Genomic DNA, 18,159 nt, shown 5'->3' on the forward strand with positions numbered 1-18,159 from the left:
GTAATACAAAGTTTAACAATCTATGTAGAGTTGTATTTCAAAATTTCTATGTGAAATTGTCAATATTGTTTTTTTTTGTTTATCAGAAAGAGTAGCCAGAGACTTTCGGAAGCATTGCAGTGTGGAGTTCAGGCAGCTGGGGGCACGTGTAAAGACTATGGTAATATTTGTAGTGTGGAGTACAGACAGCTGGGGGCACGTGTAAAGACTACGGTAATATTTGTAATGTGGAGTACTGTACAGACAGCTGGGGGCACGTGTAAAGACTACGGTAATATTTGTAATGTGGAGTACTGTACAGACAGCTGGGGGCACGTGTAAAGACTACGGTAATATTTGTAGTGAGGAGTACAGACAGTTGGGGGCACATGTAAAGACTACGGTAATATTTGTAATGTGGAGTACTGTACAGACAGCTGGGGGCACGTGTAAAGACTACGGTAATATTTGTAGTGTGGAGGACAGACAGCTGGGGGCACGTGTAAAGACTACAGTAATATTTGTAATGTTGAGTACAGACAGCTGGGGGCACGTGTAAAGACTATAGTAATATTTGTAGTGTGGAGTACAGACAGCTGGGGGCATGTGTAAAGACTACGGTAATACTTGTAGTGTGGAGTACAGACAGCTGGGGGCACGTGTAAAGACTACAGTAATATTTGTAATGTGGAGTACTGTACAGACAGCTGGGGGCACGTGTAAAGACTACGGTAATATTTGTAATGTGGAGTACTGTACAGACAGCTGGGGGCACGTGTAAAGACTACGGTAATATTTGTAGTGTGGAGGACAGACAGCTGGGGGCACGTGTAAAGACTACAGTAATATTTGTAATGTTGAGTACAGACAGCTGGGGGCACGTGTAAAGACTATGGTAATATTTGTAGTGTGGAGTACAGACAGCTGGGGGCATGTGTAAAGACTACGGTAATATTTGTAGTGTGGAGTACTGTACAGACAGCTGGGGGCACGTGTAAAGACTACAGTAATATTTGTAATGTGGAGTACTGTACAGACAGCTGGGGGCACGTGTAAAGACTACGGTAATATTTGTAATGTGGAGTACTGTACAGACAGCTGGGGGCACGTGTAAAGACTACGGTAATATTTGTAATGTGGAGTACAGACAGTTTGGGGCATGTGTAAAGACTATGGTAATATTTGTAATGTGGAGTACTGTACAGACAGCTGGGGGCACGTGTAAAGACTACGGTAATATTTGTAATGTGGAGTACTGTACAGACAGCTGGGGGCACGTGTAAAGACTACGGTAATATTTGTAATGTGGAGTACTGTACAGACAGCTGGGGGCACGTGTAAAGACTACGGTAATATTTGTAATGTGGAGTACAGACAGCTTGGGGCACGTGTAAAGACTACGGTAATATTTGTAGTGCAAAAATTTGGTTAACACATGGACTCATGTTCAAATTCTAGTAATCAAACAACCTTGGTATTGATGTGATGTACACTTATTATCCTACCTTTGTATACCTCATCATTCCTTTACCGTTATTTCTGAGGAATACAACTTTTATTTTACTGATTTTCTTTGTGTTTGTAGGCCTGTTGACAACACCACAGCTACACTTCATGGTTCGGTGTGTAAACACTAACAACCAGTATGGTACAGCTACAGAGGAGGGCTATTTCCAGAAATTGACAACAGCATTCTGTAAACTAAGACAACAGGTAATGAAACAAGCTCTTATATAGAGTAGTGAAACAAGCTTTTTAGCTCGCCGGTTACGGTGTCCGCGTCGGCGTCCCACCCCACTTTAAAGTTTTTGGGATCAGTTTTTGGAAAGCTTCTAAGTCCAAAAGTATACATCTCACACCGTTCTAATATGGTTTATACATTCATTAGAGGTCTAGGAGTAATGTTATGGCAAAATCATAATATGGCGATATTATGTGACGGACAAGTTCAAAATGACATGCTTATACATACATAAAAAATAAATGCATAGTGTGATTGCTGCCGCCGGTGAACTTTCGCAATCATTGATTGCATTTGTTATAGCTTATTGTGAAATAAGCTCTTAAAAGCCTAGTGAAGTAAGCTATCATAGCCTAGTGAAACAAGCTCTTTATTGACTAGTGAATCAAGCTCTTGATATCCTAGTAAAATCAGATCTTTATAGCCTAATGAAATAAATATTCATAGCCAAATGAAACAAGCTCTTGATAGCCTAGTAAAACAAGCTCTTACCATAGGCTTGTTAAACAAGCTCTTTATAGACTAGTGAATGAAGCTCTTGATAGATTATATTCAAATAAGCTCTTCATAGCATAGTAAAACAAGCTCTATATAGCTTTGCCTAGTGAAACTAGCTCTTTATAGCCTAAAGTGAAATAAGCTCTTAATAGCCTAGTGAAGCAAGCTCTATAAAGCTGGCCTAGTGAAACTAGCTCTATAAAGCTGGCCTAGTGAAACTAGCTCTTTATAGCCTAAAGTGAAATAAGCTCTTAATAGCCTAGTGAAGCAAGCTCTATATAGCTGGCCTAGTGAAACTAGCTCTTTATAGCTTATAGTGAAATAGACTCTAAATAGCCTAGTGAAACAAGCTCTTTATAGCTGGCTTAGTGAAACTAGCTCTTTATAGCTTATAGTGAAACAAGTTCTTTATAGCTGGCCTTGTGAAACTAGCTAATAGCTCTTTATAGTATAGTGAAATAAACTCTACAGCTTATACTGAAAAAGCTCTTAAGCTCTTTATAGCCTAGTAAAGCAATCTCTTGGAAGCTTATAATGAAACAAGCTATTTAAAGCCTGGTGAAATAAGCTCTTTATTCCCTAGTGTAATAAGCTCTTTATAGCCTAGTGGAACAAGCTCTTTATAGCTGAGTGAAACAAGCTCTTTATAGCTTATAGTGGGGTATATCTGTTTGAACCCCACTCAATTTGCTTTTGTTTCTGTTCCCAGCCTATAGATATTCTGTTGTATTATTGATCTGACCTTATACATAACAATAGATTTGTCTGTCTTCAGATAGCACAGAAAACAGACAATATGTACAAATCCACCCTCACACTGGACGCAGCCAATGGTATAGGGGCTCCGAAAGCATACAAGCTCACTAGTTACCTGGCTGACTATCTTACTATCGACATATGCAATGATGGGTCATCTGGAAAGTTGAATTATCTGGTAAGTATGCTGTGTGAGGTTTGAAGTAAGTGAGTATCGCAAATTCAATGTTGTATGCCAGACAAGATACACAGATTGGGTCATAGTAGAAATCTCACTTAATGGGATGGCTGTTTTGGGACAGTAGAATTTTCTGTTGATGAGATCGATGTCTGTTAGGCAACAGTAGAAATCTCTGTTGATGGAACTGAGGTTGGGTGCAGTAGTCATTTCTGTTGATGGGATGGAGGTTGGGGGCAGTGGAAATTTCTGTTGATGGGATGGAGGTTGGGTACAATAGATATATCTGTTGATGGGATGGAGGTTGGGGACAGTAGACATCTCTGTTGATGGGATGGAGGTTGGGGACAGTAGACATTTCTGTTGATGGGATGGAGGTTGGGGACAGTAGACATCTCTGTTGATGGGATGGAGGTTGGGGACAGTAGACATTTCTGTTGATGGGATGGAGGTTTGGGACAGTAGAAATCTCTGTTGATGGGATGGAGGTTTGGGACAGTAGACATCTCTGTTGATGGGATGGAGGTTGGGGACAGTAGACATTTCTGTTGATGGGATGGAGGTTGGGTACAGTAGAAATCTCTGTTGATGGGATGGAGGTTGGGGACAGTAGAAATCTCTGTTGATGGGATGGAAGTTTGGGACAGTGGACATTTCTGTTGATGGGATGGAGGTTTGGGACAGTAGACATTTCTGTTGATGGGATGGAGGTTTGGGACAGTAGACATCTCTGTTGATGGGATGGAGGTTGGGGGCAGTAGACATTTCTGTCGATGGGATGGAGGTTTGGGACAGTAGAAATCTCTGTTGATGGGATGGAGGTTTGGGACAGTAGAAATCTCTGTTGATGGGATGGAGGTTTGGGACAGTAGAAATCTCTGTTGATGGGATGGAGGTTTGGGACAGTAGAAATCTCTGTTGATGGGATGGAGGTTTGGGATAGTAGAAATTTCTGTTGATGGGATGGAGGTTGGGGACAGTAGAAATCTCTGTTGATGGGATGGAGGTTTAGGACAGTGGACATTTCTGTATGGGATGGCCTTATCATTACATAGTAAACAAATGAAGATATCCACAGTGTTGATGAAAAATTAGAAATGTGTACATATAATCACTAATAAGCATCTTTATGCATAAATTTCACCTGAAGTTCATAGGTTGGTTTATGCAAGAAAAAACTTTTAGAGTTATGTCCCATGTGTTGTTTGATTGGTCATCGAAAGATCTGCTTCGTGGTTGATTTCTCTAGCAGCGGCTTTTATTTTTTTATTCCCAGTGTGGGGCTGACTATGTCAAGGTCCAACAGAAACCAGCAGATGGGATGACTCTTCACTGTAATGCCCGCTGTGCTTCGTTTGATGGGGATGCTGACAGAATAGTATATTACTATGCAGATAAAGGTAGACGACACCATTTGTTACTATATTTAGATCATTTTACAAGAAATTATTACACTACAAGTGTGACAGCTTGAATTTTAATGCTTTAGTTAAGTTGTTAAAATAAGTTCAATGGTTTCAATTTTGAACTTAAATGCTTTAATCAAGTTGTTGAAATGATATGTCACTGGTTTCAGTTTTGAATTTAAATGCTTTAGTTAAGTTGTTAAAATCAGGTCCCTGGGTTCAATTTTGAATTTTAATGCTTTAGTTAAGTTGTTAAAATAAAATCAGAGTTTTCATCTTTGATTATACCTTAATGAACTTTGTTCACACCAAGTTTCAAGAAATGCAGTATTTTTCTCTTCTCTGCTGTACTATAAGGAGACTTTCAGTGTTGGGGTAGAGTCTATGGTATATTGCAGACATACATCTATGATTATTTAATGTCCAGGTGAGTGATACACAGCAGGCCTGTAATAACAATGCTATCACAATAATGCTACTGTTACATTTTGTTCCATTTTGATATCTGATGATTTTTGTTTCAGATGGTAAATTTCACTTAATGGATGGTGATAAGATAGCAACACTGGTAAGTTCTGTTGTGGAATAATTGTGTAAAACTGTTAACCTGTACATCATTACCCCACATACCAGGGTTATTTAGCTCTGTGACAAGCCTCTGTACATCATTACCCCCACACACCAGGGTTATTTAGTCCTGTGACAAGCCCCTGTACATCATTGCCCCACACATCAGGGTTATTTAGCTCTGTGACAAGCCTCTGTACATCATTACCCCCACACACCAGGGTTATTTAGTCCTGTGACAAGCCCCTGTACATCATTGCCCCACACATCAGGGTTATTTAGCTCTGTGACAAGCCTCTGTACATCATTACCCCCACACACCAGGGTTATTTAGTCCTGTGACAAGCCCCTGTACATCATTACCCCACATACCAGGGTTATTTAGCTCTGTGACAAGCCCCTGTACATCATTACCCCACACATCAGGGTTATATTTAGCTCTGTGACAAGCCTCTGTACATCATTACCCCCACACACCAGGGTTATTTAGTCCTGTGACAAGCCCCTGTACATCATTACCCCACATACCAGGGTTATTTAGCTCTGTGACAAGCCCCTGTACATAATTACCTCACACACCAGGGTTATTTATCTCTGTGAAAAGCCTCAATCTGTACATCATTACCTCACACACCAGGGATATTTAGCTCTGTGACAAGCCCCTGTAGATCTTTATTTACATATTATATACAGTTAGTGACAACAACTTTATTTGAATCTTGATTTAAAATATTGCTACAAACAATATATATTTGCTGCAGTTAGCTGCTGTATATAAGCTGGCTGTGCTTTGTGTGAGGGACACACTGTTGGGTGATTTTCTCCATGACATGACAATTATTCATGGTTTTCATTGTTTTATCCACCCAGGTGGCAGGCTACCTACAGGAACTCCTAAGCAGATCAGGTCTGACGCTCAACTTGGGTCTGGTCCAGACAGCTTATGCGAATGGTAGTTCAACTGCGTACATCACCAAAAATCTGGTCAGTAAAAACTCTTCACGAAAAAATCACAATGCTACAAGTTGATATATTGAGGATTGGAATGTCTTGTACTACATGTTCAATATATTTATATATACGTGTACATCTTACACAATAAATGTTGCTAAAATATAGCAATTTATATTTTCTATGAAAATGCAGCATTGAATTCATAAGAAAAGTTCATGAGGGGCAATGATTGAACATGAGAGATGTTTGAACACTGTGAATCACTACATACTTGTTTGTCATGAATTTGTTGTTGAATATTTTTGAAGTCATGAATGTTATATACTTGTTACTCTTTGATACGCAGAAGGTGCCAGTGGCATGTGCAGCAACAGGTGTGAAACACCTCCACCATCGTGCCCTTGAGTTTGACCTTGGTGTCTACTTTGAAGCTAATGGACATGGAACGGTGAGCAATAGTGTTTCATGGAAACTTGTTCTCTTTTGACTTTATCCTTCAGTTGTTAGGGTTACACAGACAACAGTGTAACAGGTGATAATCTGTGGGGAGGGATTACACAGACAACAGTGTAACACGTGATCATCTGTGGGGTGGGATTACACAGACAACAGTGTAACAGGTGATCATCTGTAGGGAGGGATTACACAGACAACAGTGTAACAGGTGATCATCTGTGGGGTGGGATTACATAGACAACAGTGTAACAGGTGATCATCTGTGGGGTGGGATTACACAGACAACAGTGTAACAGGTGATAATCTGTGGGGAGGGATTACACAGACAACATTGTAACAGGTGATCATCTGTGGGGAGGGATTACACAGACAGCAGTGTAACAGGTGATCATCTGTGGGGAGGGATTACACAGACAACAGTGTAATAGGTGATCATCTGTGGGGAGGGATTACACAGACAACAGTGTAACAGGTGGTCATCTGTGGGGAGGGATTACACAGACAACAGTGTAACAGGTGATCATCTGTGGGGTGGGATTACACAGACAACAGTGTAACAGGTGATCATCTGTGGGGTGGGATTACACAGACAACAGTGTAACAGGTGATCATCTGTGGGGTGGGATTACACAGACAACAGTGTAACAGGTGATCATCTGTGGGGTGGGATTACACAGACAACAGTGTAACAGGTGATCATCTGTGGGGAGGGATTACACAGACAACAGTGTAACAGGTGATCATCTGTGGGGAGGGATTACACAGACAACAGTGTAACAGGTGATCATCTGTGGGGAGGGATTACACAGACAACAGTGTAACAGGTGATCATCTGTGGGGTGGGATTACACAGACAACAGTGTAACAGGTGATCATCTGTGGGGTGGGATTACACTGACAACAGTGTAACAGGTGATCATCTGTGGGGTGGGATTACACAGACAACATTGTAACAGGTGATAATCTGTGGGGAGGGATTACACAGACAACAGTGTAACATGTGATCATCTGTGGGGAGGGATTACACAGACAACAGTGTAACAAGTGATCATCTGTGGGGACGGGATTACACAGACAACAGTGTAACAGTTGATCATCTGTGGGGAGGGATTACACAGACAACAGTGTAACAGTTGATCATCTGTGGGGAGGGATTACACAGACAACAGTGTAACAGGTGATCATCTGTAGGGAGGGATTACACAGACAACAGTGTAACAGGTGATCATCTGTAGGGAGGGATTAAACAGACAACAGTGTAACAAGTGATCATCTGTGGGTCGGGATTACACAGACAACAGTGTAACAGGTGATCATCTGTGGGGTGGGATTACACAGACAACAGTGTAACATGTGATCATCTGTGGGGTGGGATTACACAGACAACAGAGTAAATGTAATCATTTGTGAGGTGGGATTTTTTTCTAGCAGTGTTATAACTCACATTCAACCCTTACACTGATCTGTTTCAGGTTATATTCAGTGAGAATGCTTCAAGCCAGATACAAAGTGCAGCCAAAGATAGCAGGTACCTTACTCGCCTTTCTGTATGATACCAAGTGATTAAAGTTTTAATACAGAGCCACGTGTCCTCTACTTTAGCATGTTGATTTGAGAAAATACTTAACTTTGGAGTATTGTAGTAGCTGGATATATGAGCATGTATTATGTAATATAACCAAGGACGATTTCCTTTATTTATTTGAATTAAACTGTAATTTATAGGCTTTAAGCCACTATGGAGTAAACTTTTGTTTGTCCGGAGGTCTCCTCCCTCAGGTTTTGATTGATCACCTTTAATTGACATTTTGGTAGCTGCTTCATGATCTTTGTTTATTTCAGCATTTTAATCTTCATACTTGTTTAAAAGCAGTTTCATCAATTTTCCTTATTATATCCAATAATGCATTCTTATGGAAAATTTTAAGTTAATTAAGGAACATGCGGGGCCAGATAAGGTTTGTTACCTAGTTATAGTTATGGTTCCTGATTCAGGATTTTGATTGGACATATTTTATGTATTCAGATACAGGAATCTGTCACTTTGACATTTGACGGGTGAATATTAAATTGTCTCACCATAGTACTCTTCATTCCTCAGTTTGTCAGAGATACAGCGAGATGCTGCTGCCCAGCTGTGTACAGTAATGGATCTCATCAACCAGGTAAGATCTCGTTAACCAGGTAAGATCTCGTCAACCAGGTAAGATCCTGTCAACCAGGTAAGATCTCGTTAACCAGGTGAGATCTCGTTAACCAGGTAAGATCTCGTTAACCAGGTAAGATCTCGTTAACCAGGTAAGATCTCGTCAACCAGGTAAGATCTCGTCAACCAGGTAAGATCTCATCAACCAGGTAAGTTCTCGTTAACCAGGTAAGATCTCATCAACCAGGTAAGATCTCGTTAACCACCTCATATTCTGTTGCTTCCAACACAGGTGCCTTCCACACCTATAACCGTCTTCCGTCATCATCTGCTAGCTATATATAGACTTCAATATTCTATGTTTTATATTCTAACGTAACTTTATATTCTTTTTCACAAAATTAATTTTGATAAAAATTGTATGTCACATCAGTTTGTATTTCAGACTGTGTGTGATGTCATGTCACTTTTATTATTATATTTCAGACTGTTCGTGATGTCATGTCACTTTATATTTCAGACTGTGGGTGATGTCATACCACTTTATATTTCAGACTGTTCGTGATGTCATGTCACTTTATATTTCAGACTGTGTGTGATGTCATGTCACTTTCTACTTCAGACTGTTCGTGATGTCATGTCACTTTATACTTCAGACTGTGGGTGATGTCATGTCACTTTATATTTCAGACTGTGTGTGATGTCATGTCACTTTATATTTCAGACTGTGTGTGATGTCATGTCACTTTATATTTCAGACTGCGGGTGGTGTCATGTCACTTTATATTTCAGACTGCGGGTGGTGTCATGTCACTTTATATTTCAGACTGTGGGTGATGTCATGTCACTTTATATTTCAGACTGCGGGTGGTGTCATGTCACTTTATATTTCAGACTGTTGGTGGTGTCATGTCACTTTATATTTCAGACTGCGGGTGATGTCATGTCACTTTATATTTCAGACTGTTCCTGATGTCATGTCACTTTATATTTCAGACTGCGGGTGGTGTCATGTCACTTTATATTTCAGACTGTTGGTGATGTCATGTCACTTCATATTTCAGACTGGGTGATGTCATGTCACTTTATATTTCAGACTGTTTGTGATGTCATGTCACTTTATATTTCAGACTGTTCGTGATGTCATATCACTATATATTTCAGACTGTGGGTGATGCTATATCAGATATGCTTCTTGTTGAGCTGATACTGGCGACATATGGATGGGAAATAAATGACTGGGACAGTGCTTATATTGATCTCCCAAACAGACAGCTCAAGGTCAAGGTCAGTCTCTAAAAAAAAACTGATTTAAGGTCAAGGTAACATTATAACATAATGAAATGTTGAAAATGAAATGGTCAAGGTTGTACTGACCGTTGTCAATAGATGAAAGGTTCAGACTTTTATTTCTGATCTAACAACATTAAAGATCAGAATCAAGCATGAAGTCGACTGACAAAAGATCAAGGTCAACAGGACAGAGGTCAAGGTACACATGTAAATGACAACATTTTGTTTTGATGGCATAAAGTTTGTCTCGTCTAAAGAAGAAACCAACAAATAAGTGGTCAAGGTTATCAGATCAAAAGTTAAAGTAACTTGAGTTTCTGTCCAAAACAAATCAATATGCACTACTGAGCGATTAGGAGGGATAACGGTCAGACTTGTAGGGCCCTTGCTGACCTATTGTTCTATACTAAAGAATCACAAAAATGGAGAGGAAAAAACGAATAATATTTTGTCTGTATTGACAGGTGAAAGATCGTACTGTGATAACAACAGCTAATGCAGAAAGGACAGCTTTAACTCCCGATGGTCTACAACAGGCTGTAGATAGTCTGGTCGTCAAGTACGAACACGGCAGATCGTTTGTCAGGTATAAACAACCATCTTCCTCGTCTCAATCTGTCTTCCAGCTCATAACACTTTGGTTAGATATTTAAGTTCATTTAAGCCCATCTCTCTTTACTTGTAGTTCAGCCAAAAAATGTATAAGGAACAATGCTTATTTGTAAATGGTGGACTTTTGCATTTATCTTCAAATGTTTCTATTTCACTGCACTTTTTCACAAGAAAAAATAGAATTAGCTCATTCCTTGACTTATAGGAACTCAGGTTTAGTGTGTACAAGATTTTAGACTTGATCGTATATTCAAGCTTAAGATGGCTGCCATTAGCCACTTTGTATTTCTAACCCACCACCATCAGTAGATAGCTGTTCAAATTTGATCCATCAGTCCATTTGTCCAAGTCTTTATCAGGACCGTCTCAATGGATCTTACACAGATGTTTAGCTAATAATTAGATGTTGTCCTTTCAAACTGTTCATTCCTGGTCTGCCAGTCCTCCTTAAATGATTATTGTCATCCCTATTTGTTGAAAAGTATTTAAAGAATTTTCCCCTTCAAAAAGTCATAATACTTCTTTAGTAGGTCCCTGGTACTATAAGCCTGAAAAAAAAATTCAGAAAGGAAATGACCTGAATATATAAAGGTCACAGGAGTCATCTTTGTTAGAATTAACATTCAAACAACTTCTCATAAATCGAAAAGCTTCTGAGGATCAAGCCAGTCAAAGTGGGCTAACACATTTGCACAATGACATATATAAGGTTATATTAGTCAACTTCATTGTGTCATTCAGATGACTTGTACTGACTGATATTGGAAATATACATTTCTTTATCAAATAAATTTGGGTTGTTTTGAGGGGGAAAAATGACCTTGGATTTCTTTGAAATTAAAGTCCCAGGATTCAATCAAGTTTCACCTTGATACACTTCTTACACACATTGAATTATTAGAATACCAGGTGAACTATGCAGGCCCATTGAGACTTTTGTTGTTATAGGCCTTTGCACAATGATGTTGTAAGAGTTTATTAATTACATGTCACTTGATTATTTCTAGGCCCTCGGATACAGAGGATATTGTAAGAGTTTATTAATTACATGTCACTTGATGATTTCTAGGCCCTCGGGTACAGAGGATATTGTAAGAGTTTATTAATTACATGTCACTTGATTATTTCTAGGCCCTCAGGTACAGAGGATGTTGTAAGAGTTTATTAATCACATCTCACTTGATTATTTCTAGGCCCTCTGGTACAGAGGATGTTGTAAGAGTTTATTAATTACATCTTACTTGATTATTTCTAGGCCCTCGGGTACAGAGGATATTGTAAGAGTTTATTAATTACATGTCACTTGATGATTTCTAGGCCCTCAGGTACAGAGGATATTGTAAGAGTTTATTAATTACATGTCACTTGATTATTTCTAGGCCCTCGGGTACAGAGGATGTTGTAAGAGTTTATGCTGAGGCTGACACACAGGTAAAGAACTAAGAAGGGGTTTACACTCATGAGAATCTTAACGACTAACAGATCCTCCCCCTGTTTTATAAAGGTAGTGCTGGCTAGGAATGCTTTTCTTTTGGATGCTAAACCAAAAAAAATGAAAATAAATAAAATCATTTTCATGATACTGATATGTCCATATCCCGACGAGCCTTGCAGGTTGTCCTCTGTAATGAGCTTGGTTAGTGTGGAAATGTTGTACAACTGTTGCACAATTACTTCAACTGTGATGTTTATAGAGGAGAGTACCGTTCTATTGTGATAGGTCGGGTGGCACAGTGGTAATACACTTGCCTTTCACCTAGGCGGCTGGGTTCAATTATCTGATTGGACATGAAAGGTATGGGGTCACTTGCCTGACCATGTGGGTTTTCCCCGGGTACTCCAGTTTCCTTCCATAGTAAGGACCCCTTGTGTGCTTCCATCTGGACTAACAAGTGTGATTAATATCAGTTGATATAACTTGTTTCACAATTAATTGTTGTAAAATGAATCGTAAGATAAATAAAGTCTATATTCTGTGCATATAGTGCTGAACATGTTGTTCATAGCTAGCCTGAATGGCTCATCCTTGATATTCACCTAGTCTCTACAGTATTGCTGTAAATTTGGGTGTTTGAGCATTTCCTCTTTTCGGTTTGACATTTGTTCAGGCCTCATTTTAATTTTCTGTTGTGGATTTTCACACTTTTCCGCCCCTGTTATCACATGCATCTTCAAAGACAAAACAGCTGTATAAGGTGTTCATGGGTAAAATCACCTTGAAATTTAATACATGAAATGAATATAATGGTTGGAATTGCAAATAATCTAGTGAATAGACCTGTTATTTCATTGCTGAATTCTAATCATTTATATTTTTTATTTCATATTGCAGGCAAATGCAGACAAACTAGCACAAGAGGTTGGCCAGGCAGTGTACAATATGGCTGGTGGAATTGGAGACCCACCTGCACCTTAGTACCCATAGAACCATTACCAGTTACACACCATATTACCCATAGAACCATTATCACTTACACCATATTACCCATAGAATTTTTGTAGCTGCCGTGTGGGATACAGTATTATCAATACTGAAGAGGGGTTAATGTAATTGTTGATTTTATATAAACCGGTCAGTTTAGTTTGCTTTCCTCCGAGGTTAACACTCTAGCTACGGTATATATTTACCCATAACATTACATCATGTTTGATTATTATATATTATTTATTTGATGATTTATGCAAATAGTTCATTTGCTGAACAGCATCACTTTCGCCTATAGATCTGTATGAGCTAGTAACAATATAGTTGCTGCTATCAGGAGGTTACTACTTACTACTGTTACATATCAAGTTTGTACACGGGTTCCAGTCCTCGATTGTTTCACATCACATTAATCTGTACATCACAGGATCAAAATGTGTCACTGATGTTTGTGAAAAACACTAGATCTTCATCAACTATATACACATTCCCCTTTATGGTCAATATCAAAATTTAAGGTTGTAAACATCTCAACAGTGAGAAGTATAAAAAGATTATGTGGTTCTGGGTCAAGGTTACTTCGATTGTAGTGAAAGGTCAAGGCCAAACACTGTAACCCCCTGAATATGATTGTGATTGATTGCATGTTCCTTAGACGTGTGAGTCAAGGTCATGTAAAAAAAGTCAAGGTCAAATTGTTGATTCATGCTAAATTTTACATAATATTTTGCAGTAATACTATTAGATTGACATTATTTGCATGTTGAGTGGAATAAAGGCTTTGAATGATTACTGTTAAAGTTATTTTCACATCCACTTCGTAGTAATCAACACATAATAATTATTATAATGTTGAAATATAAACAAAAGATTTAGTTAAATTTTTGTATTGTAAGCCTTGCATAACAATATATAATATATATTGTGTAATAGCCTTGTAAGATGACTTTCATTGTCCATATTTTGTAAGTTAATGGTTAAAGTCTTTGTCCTATGGCCCTGGCTTCCACATTCCTTTCCAACTAAACATTCGGTTATAACAAAGTGTATGTCATGTATATAAAAGACTGCAGCTGATAACAAAAGTTAATAGTCCTCTAAGTCTTTTGTGTTATTGTGTTATATCTTTTGTGTTGTGGAATCTCTTTGTTTCAATTTACATTTTTTGTGTAATTCTCATTTCATAATGTTCCGCTATGTAAAGTAGAATCAAAAATGTCATTTTAAATCATTTAATTTATTGGGCAAAGTTGGTCAATCTGACCAGCACAATTACATGAAGAACACTTGGTTAGTTGCCTTTGCAATATTAATTAGTTTTAATATTATTTCTTTAATGCATTGATTTGAAATTAATTACATTATATATAAGTGTATATATATATATTTATAATTTTAATTAAATTGTAAAATTAAAGGAGGAAGATGAATTAAAAGTTTCAGATAATGTGATGACCTATTTTATCTCTCTGCAAACACGTTCACAACTTCTCCAAAACTGCTCTGCCAAATTTGAAAAATGGGCAGGTGGTCATATATTATCTTGGTATCAGAAGTGGTTAACAATCGTGTAGTACCATACAATCCAGTGAAATATTGATTTTTTTTTGTACTGTGATCAAATGACACAGGTATGGAGACGTTTTCAAGTTTCTTTTTACAGAAAAAATTGTCTAATCTCAATGTCCACCATCTTGGAAAAAGACGAAAATTCCCGCAGGGAGGATTCATGAACATTCACTCATCAATTTATACTTGTATATGTATATGATACACTTGTATATGTATATGACACATACAGTTATCTAACTATGATGTTGTATGGGTGCATGCAGAGGGGCTGTGGTTGTGTCTGCTTTGTGTCTATACAAAGCTCATGGTATTAATAATAGTTTTGTAATGGGTTAATATTCACTTAATGACGATGGCAGAAATTTGATTCTGTGCTCAGTCGGGTTCTCCAGGGATTTTCTGGTAAAGGATTTTTTACGTCTCTCAAATTGTGAAAGATTTTAATGCTGAGATTGCAAAAATTAAGGAATAACGATATATTTCCACATCTGACATCTAGAAATCAAAATTTATAGATAATTTGTAAGTAACTTTTAATCAATGACTTTGGCAATTTTATAATAAATCTGCTTGGATCGAGTTGTAATTTCATTCCTTGACGACATGGAGTGTCACCAAAGTCCCTATCCCTGGGGACACCTTTAGATCTGGCCTGAAGTGGAGAATCTGTCTGGGGAATCCATATATATTATACAATGCATGAAATAATCATAAAAATAAACCAATTATATAATTTTATTTGATAGAATTATATATACAAATGTATACAATTATGATGTACATAAATAACAAATACAAACTAGAATTAAAATTCATTTATCATTCTGAACACAAAACACTGATAATAAATACAGAATCTTTAATCTGTTCTCATTTCATATGAGATTTTATGAAACAAGTCTTACAAGTTTTTATTTAAGGCACACAAAAATTTAAACTTCGAGACAAGTTGCATAAAATTTTATATGAAATGAAAACAAATTTAAGATACTTTTTATAACAAAACATAGAGAAGCCAGAACTGCCATTTGGCAAGGTTTTAACATTGAAATGTGGAGAGCTTAATTAAGCAGAGACGGCCATTTTGTTGCGCCATTCACAAATCATGACATCCATTGTCCACATTATGACGTCACAATCGATTTCCGACTGGTACAACCAAAGAAAAAAACTTAATACTTGGGCAAATTCACTGGATAGCTGGCCAATTATCTGATAAATAGATTACATATATATTGATATATAGACACAGAACATAATGCTATATACATGTATACATGTATACATGTATGTATTGGTTATATTACGTCTGGTCCGGTGACTGAAATGTGATCTTATGCTGCACAACTTACAGGATTGTGATGTGGCATTGTAGATAATTTTTAAAATAACATGGTATGTACAATTTCTGATGAAATCTTTATACAAAACAGTCTTTAGTCTAGCTGTACTAAATGGATTAATTACCCTAATTAACAGCTCTCAACATATAGAATCCTGATTAACTGGTCAGACTCGTCCCACACACACTGACACACAGAATTATGTAATAGACACCTATAGTATATAGGAGAAAGCACCTTTTGATACAATTTAATAATGTATATGCCAAATAGTGAATATAAAACTGCATCACACTGATGTGTCATCCCACATGTAGGGCTTTTAATGATCAGTTATGCTGTTAATATAAAGCCCAGTATCAAAGTCCAAAGAAATGAGTCAAAAACTGGAAAAAGAGATCGCCATGCTAACAAAAGTTATAAGCAATGAATGGACAAACAGACAAGCCCATACCCCTTCAAAATTTGAAAGGAGTCTAAAAATTCAGAGGAAAATTATATTACATATTATATGGCACAGAAAAATCAATATTTGATACTGATGAATGTAACAAGCAAATTGGTGGTACTCATTCAATATGTTCTTATTTGTTGTGTATATCAGCCAGTTTTAACTCACCTGCGCACCATTGTATGACAAGGGAAGTTACGCAGTGAATTGAGTGATGAGTCATGAAACATCTCAATAACAAAAAGGTCAAATACTCTGGCATAGAAGGTTCGTTTGTTTGCTGGGTTTATCGCCCCATCAACAGCCAGGGTCATTTTGAGGTGGGGTCTCCTTGTGATTACCTCACTCAACAACATACAGGAGGCCCTTTGCATACCATCTAATTATAAAGCAATAAGGGTAAAGTGTCGACTTGACCATGCCTGGACAAAACCATGACAGCATAGACTGTCCCATTTCTCAGCTTCCTAAGAAACAAACCAACATGGTCCACCTTAGGTTACATACGGCTGGCACTCCAACTGACTCAGCTATATCTTGGCCCCCAGCATAGAAGGAAATGAAAGTTTTAACAGGCTATCAATTTTGTTAAAATGAATAACCTCGGCCTTGGCAACATTTATAGTTTCAAGTACCAATAACTTTTAATGATTTCTGAATACTGGGCAATGATATATATCTCTCACTGCAGTAGTGACAAGTCAACAGGCATTTGTTTAAACTAGAGATTTGTTTTGTGAACTGAAAAATAAGCCCTCCAGAAATGACTGACTTATAACCGACTTTTGGCCTTGAAATGAAGGTGAGACTGACACAATTACCTGGTTTAGTACAATGCACAGCACCTTTGGGAGATGCTTACATTATATTTCATCAAGACATATCTTTAACGTTCAAAAGAAATGGCCTGTTCCAGACAAAGAATGCTTTAGACCAAATACAAGGAGAATTACAATGACAACTACAAGGACAAGCAATATTAAAGCACACACACATATATATATATATATATATATAGTTCAAAAAGATGACATTGTGAACACAGAAGATGACCAGGAAGGCCTGAAAGCGCTATAGTGTCATTGATTGCAATTGTTTGTCATGTTGAATCTTTTTTGTTTATATACATTTATTGTATATACATATACAATTGTCGCCCCTTCATTCAAAGAAGACATAATTGTGATCAAGGCATGTCTTTTAATAAATAAATAAGTGCATTTTCACAAGCTAACAGTGGACTTCTACATCTGTTACTTATTTTTGTAGGTATTAAGTAATTAATACAATATTAATAAGATAGGATGGGGTAAATGTTTGTCATGTCAGGCTGCCACAGTACATGACCTGTTAGGTCATCCATGGGTCACCTTTCATCCTCTTCCTACTGCCTGCTTTGCCCAGCCAAGCATGGTAAGTCAAGATGGGGGCAATGGGACCTTGGGGACCCCTCTGCTGGAGGAAGAGGATTTGTTTGGTTAGCCAATCACCTCATAGGCTCAGCAGTTTTCAGCCAATAGCAGCCAAGCAGAGGGGTGAAGTACATGTGCTCTGACCTGCCCAGTTACAGTCTCAAAAACACTATGTGAGTGTAAGGTCCAGATGCCAGCTCTGACCGGATATTGACTGTCCTGACGGCAGAAAACCCCATCCCACCCATCCCTTATATTTTTATGTTATCTTATTTTAGTGAGTAGTATCCTTTATTTTTGTAGTTAGTAGTTTGTAATTGTCTCTTAGCAGAAGACCAATATTTCATAATTTGTGGACTATGTTGTCCAC

General features: G+C 37.8%; 2 protein-coding genes across 4 annotated transcripts in view; one reads left to right on the plus strand and one right to left on the minus strand.

Moving 5' to 3' along the window:
- Positions 1 to 17,642, plus strand: part of LOC117339547 (phosphoacetylglucosamine mutase-like) — a 31,690-nt gene extending 14,048 nt beyond the window's left edge. Inside the window, exons 5-18 of one of the 3 annotated variants that reach the window (XM_033901224.1) lie at positions 87 to 160; positions 1,565 to 1,692; positions 2,994 to 3,152; positions 4,429 to 4,552; positions 5,083 to 5,126; positions 5,996 to 6,109; positions 6,426 to 6,527; positions 8,008 to 8,063; positions 8,637 to 8,700; positions 9,846 to 9,968; positions 10,439 to 10,560; positions 11,966 to 12,017; positions 12,919 to 13,023; positions 13,058 to 17,642. In XM_033901224.1, the coding sequence (XP_033757115.1) occupies positions 87 to 160; positions 1,565 to 1,692; positions 2,994 to 3,152; positions 4,429 to 4,552; positions 5,083 to 5,126; positions 5,996 to 6,109; positions 6,426 to 6,527; positions 8,008 to 8,063; positions 8,637 to 8,700; positions 9,846 to 9,968; positions 10,439 to 10,560; positions 11,966 to 12,017; positions 12,919 to 13,002 (1,246 nt within the window). In that variant the 3' untranslated portion in view covers positions 13,003 to 13,023; positions 13,058 to 17,642. Of the gene's footprint in view, positions 1 to 86; positions 161 to 1,564; positions 1,693 to 2,993; positions 3,153 to 4,428; positions 4,553 to 5,082; positions 5,127 to 5,995; positions 6,110 to 6,425; positions 6,528 to 8,007; positions 8,064 to 8,636; positions 8,701 to 9,845; positions 9,969 to 10,438; positions 10,561 to 11,655; positions 11,708 to 11,965; positions 12,018 to 12,918 lie in introns of those variants that run through there. The other 2 variants (XM_033901223.1, XM_033901225.1) reach the window with 2 other exon arrangements.
- LOC117339546 (probable ATP-dependent RNA helicase DDX58) overlaps positions 15,305 to 18,159 on the minus strand; it is a 38,848-nt gene continuing 35,993 nt past the window's right edge. The window contains exon 16 of the transcript XR_004535261.1: positions 15,305 to 17,642. The gene's annotated coding sequence lies outside the window, so the exon portion shown is untranslated. The remainder of the gene's footprint in view (positions 17,643 to 18,159) is intronic.

This window comes from Pecten maximus, chromosome 12 (genome assembly GCF_902652985.1).
Source record: "Pecten maximus chromosome 12, xPecMax1.1, whole genome shotgun sequence".
Classification (NCBI taxonomy): domain Eukaryota; kingdom Metazoa; phylum Mollusca; class Bivalvia; order Pectinida; family Pectinidae; genus Pecten; species Pecten maximus.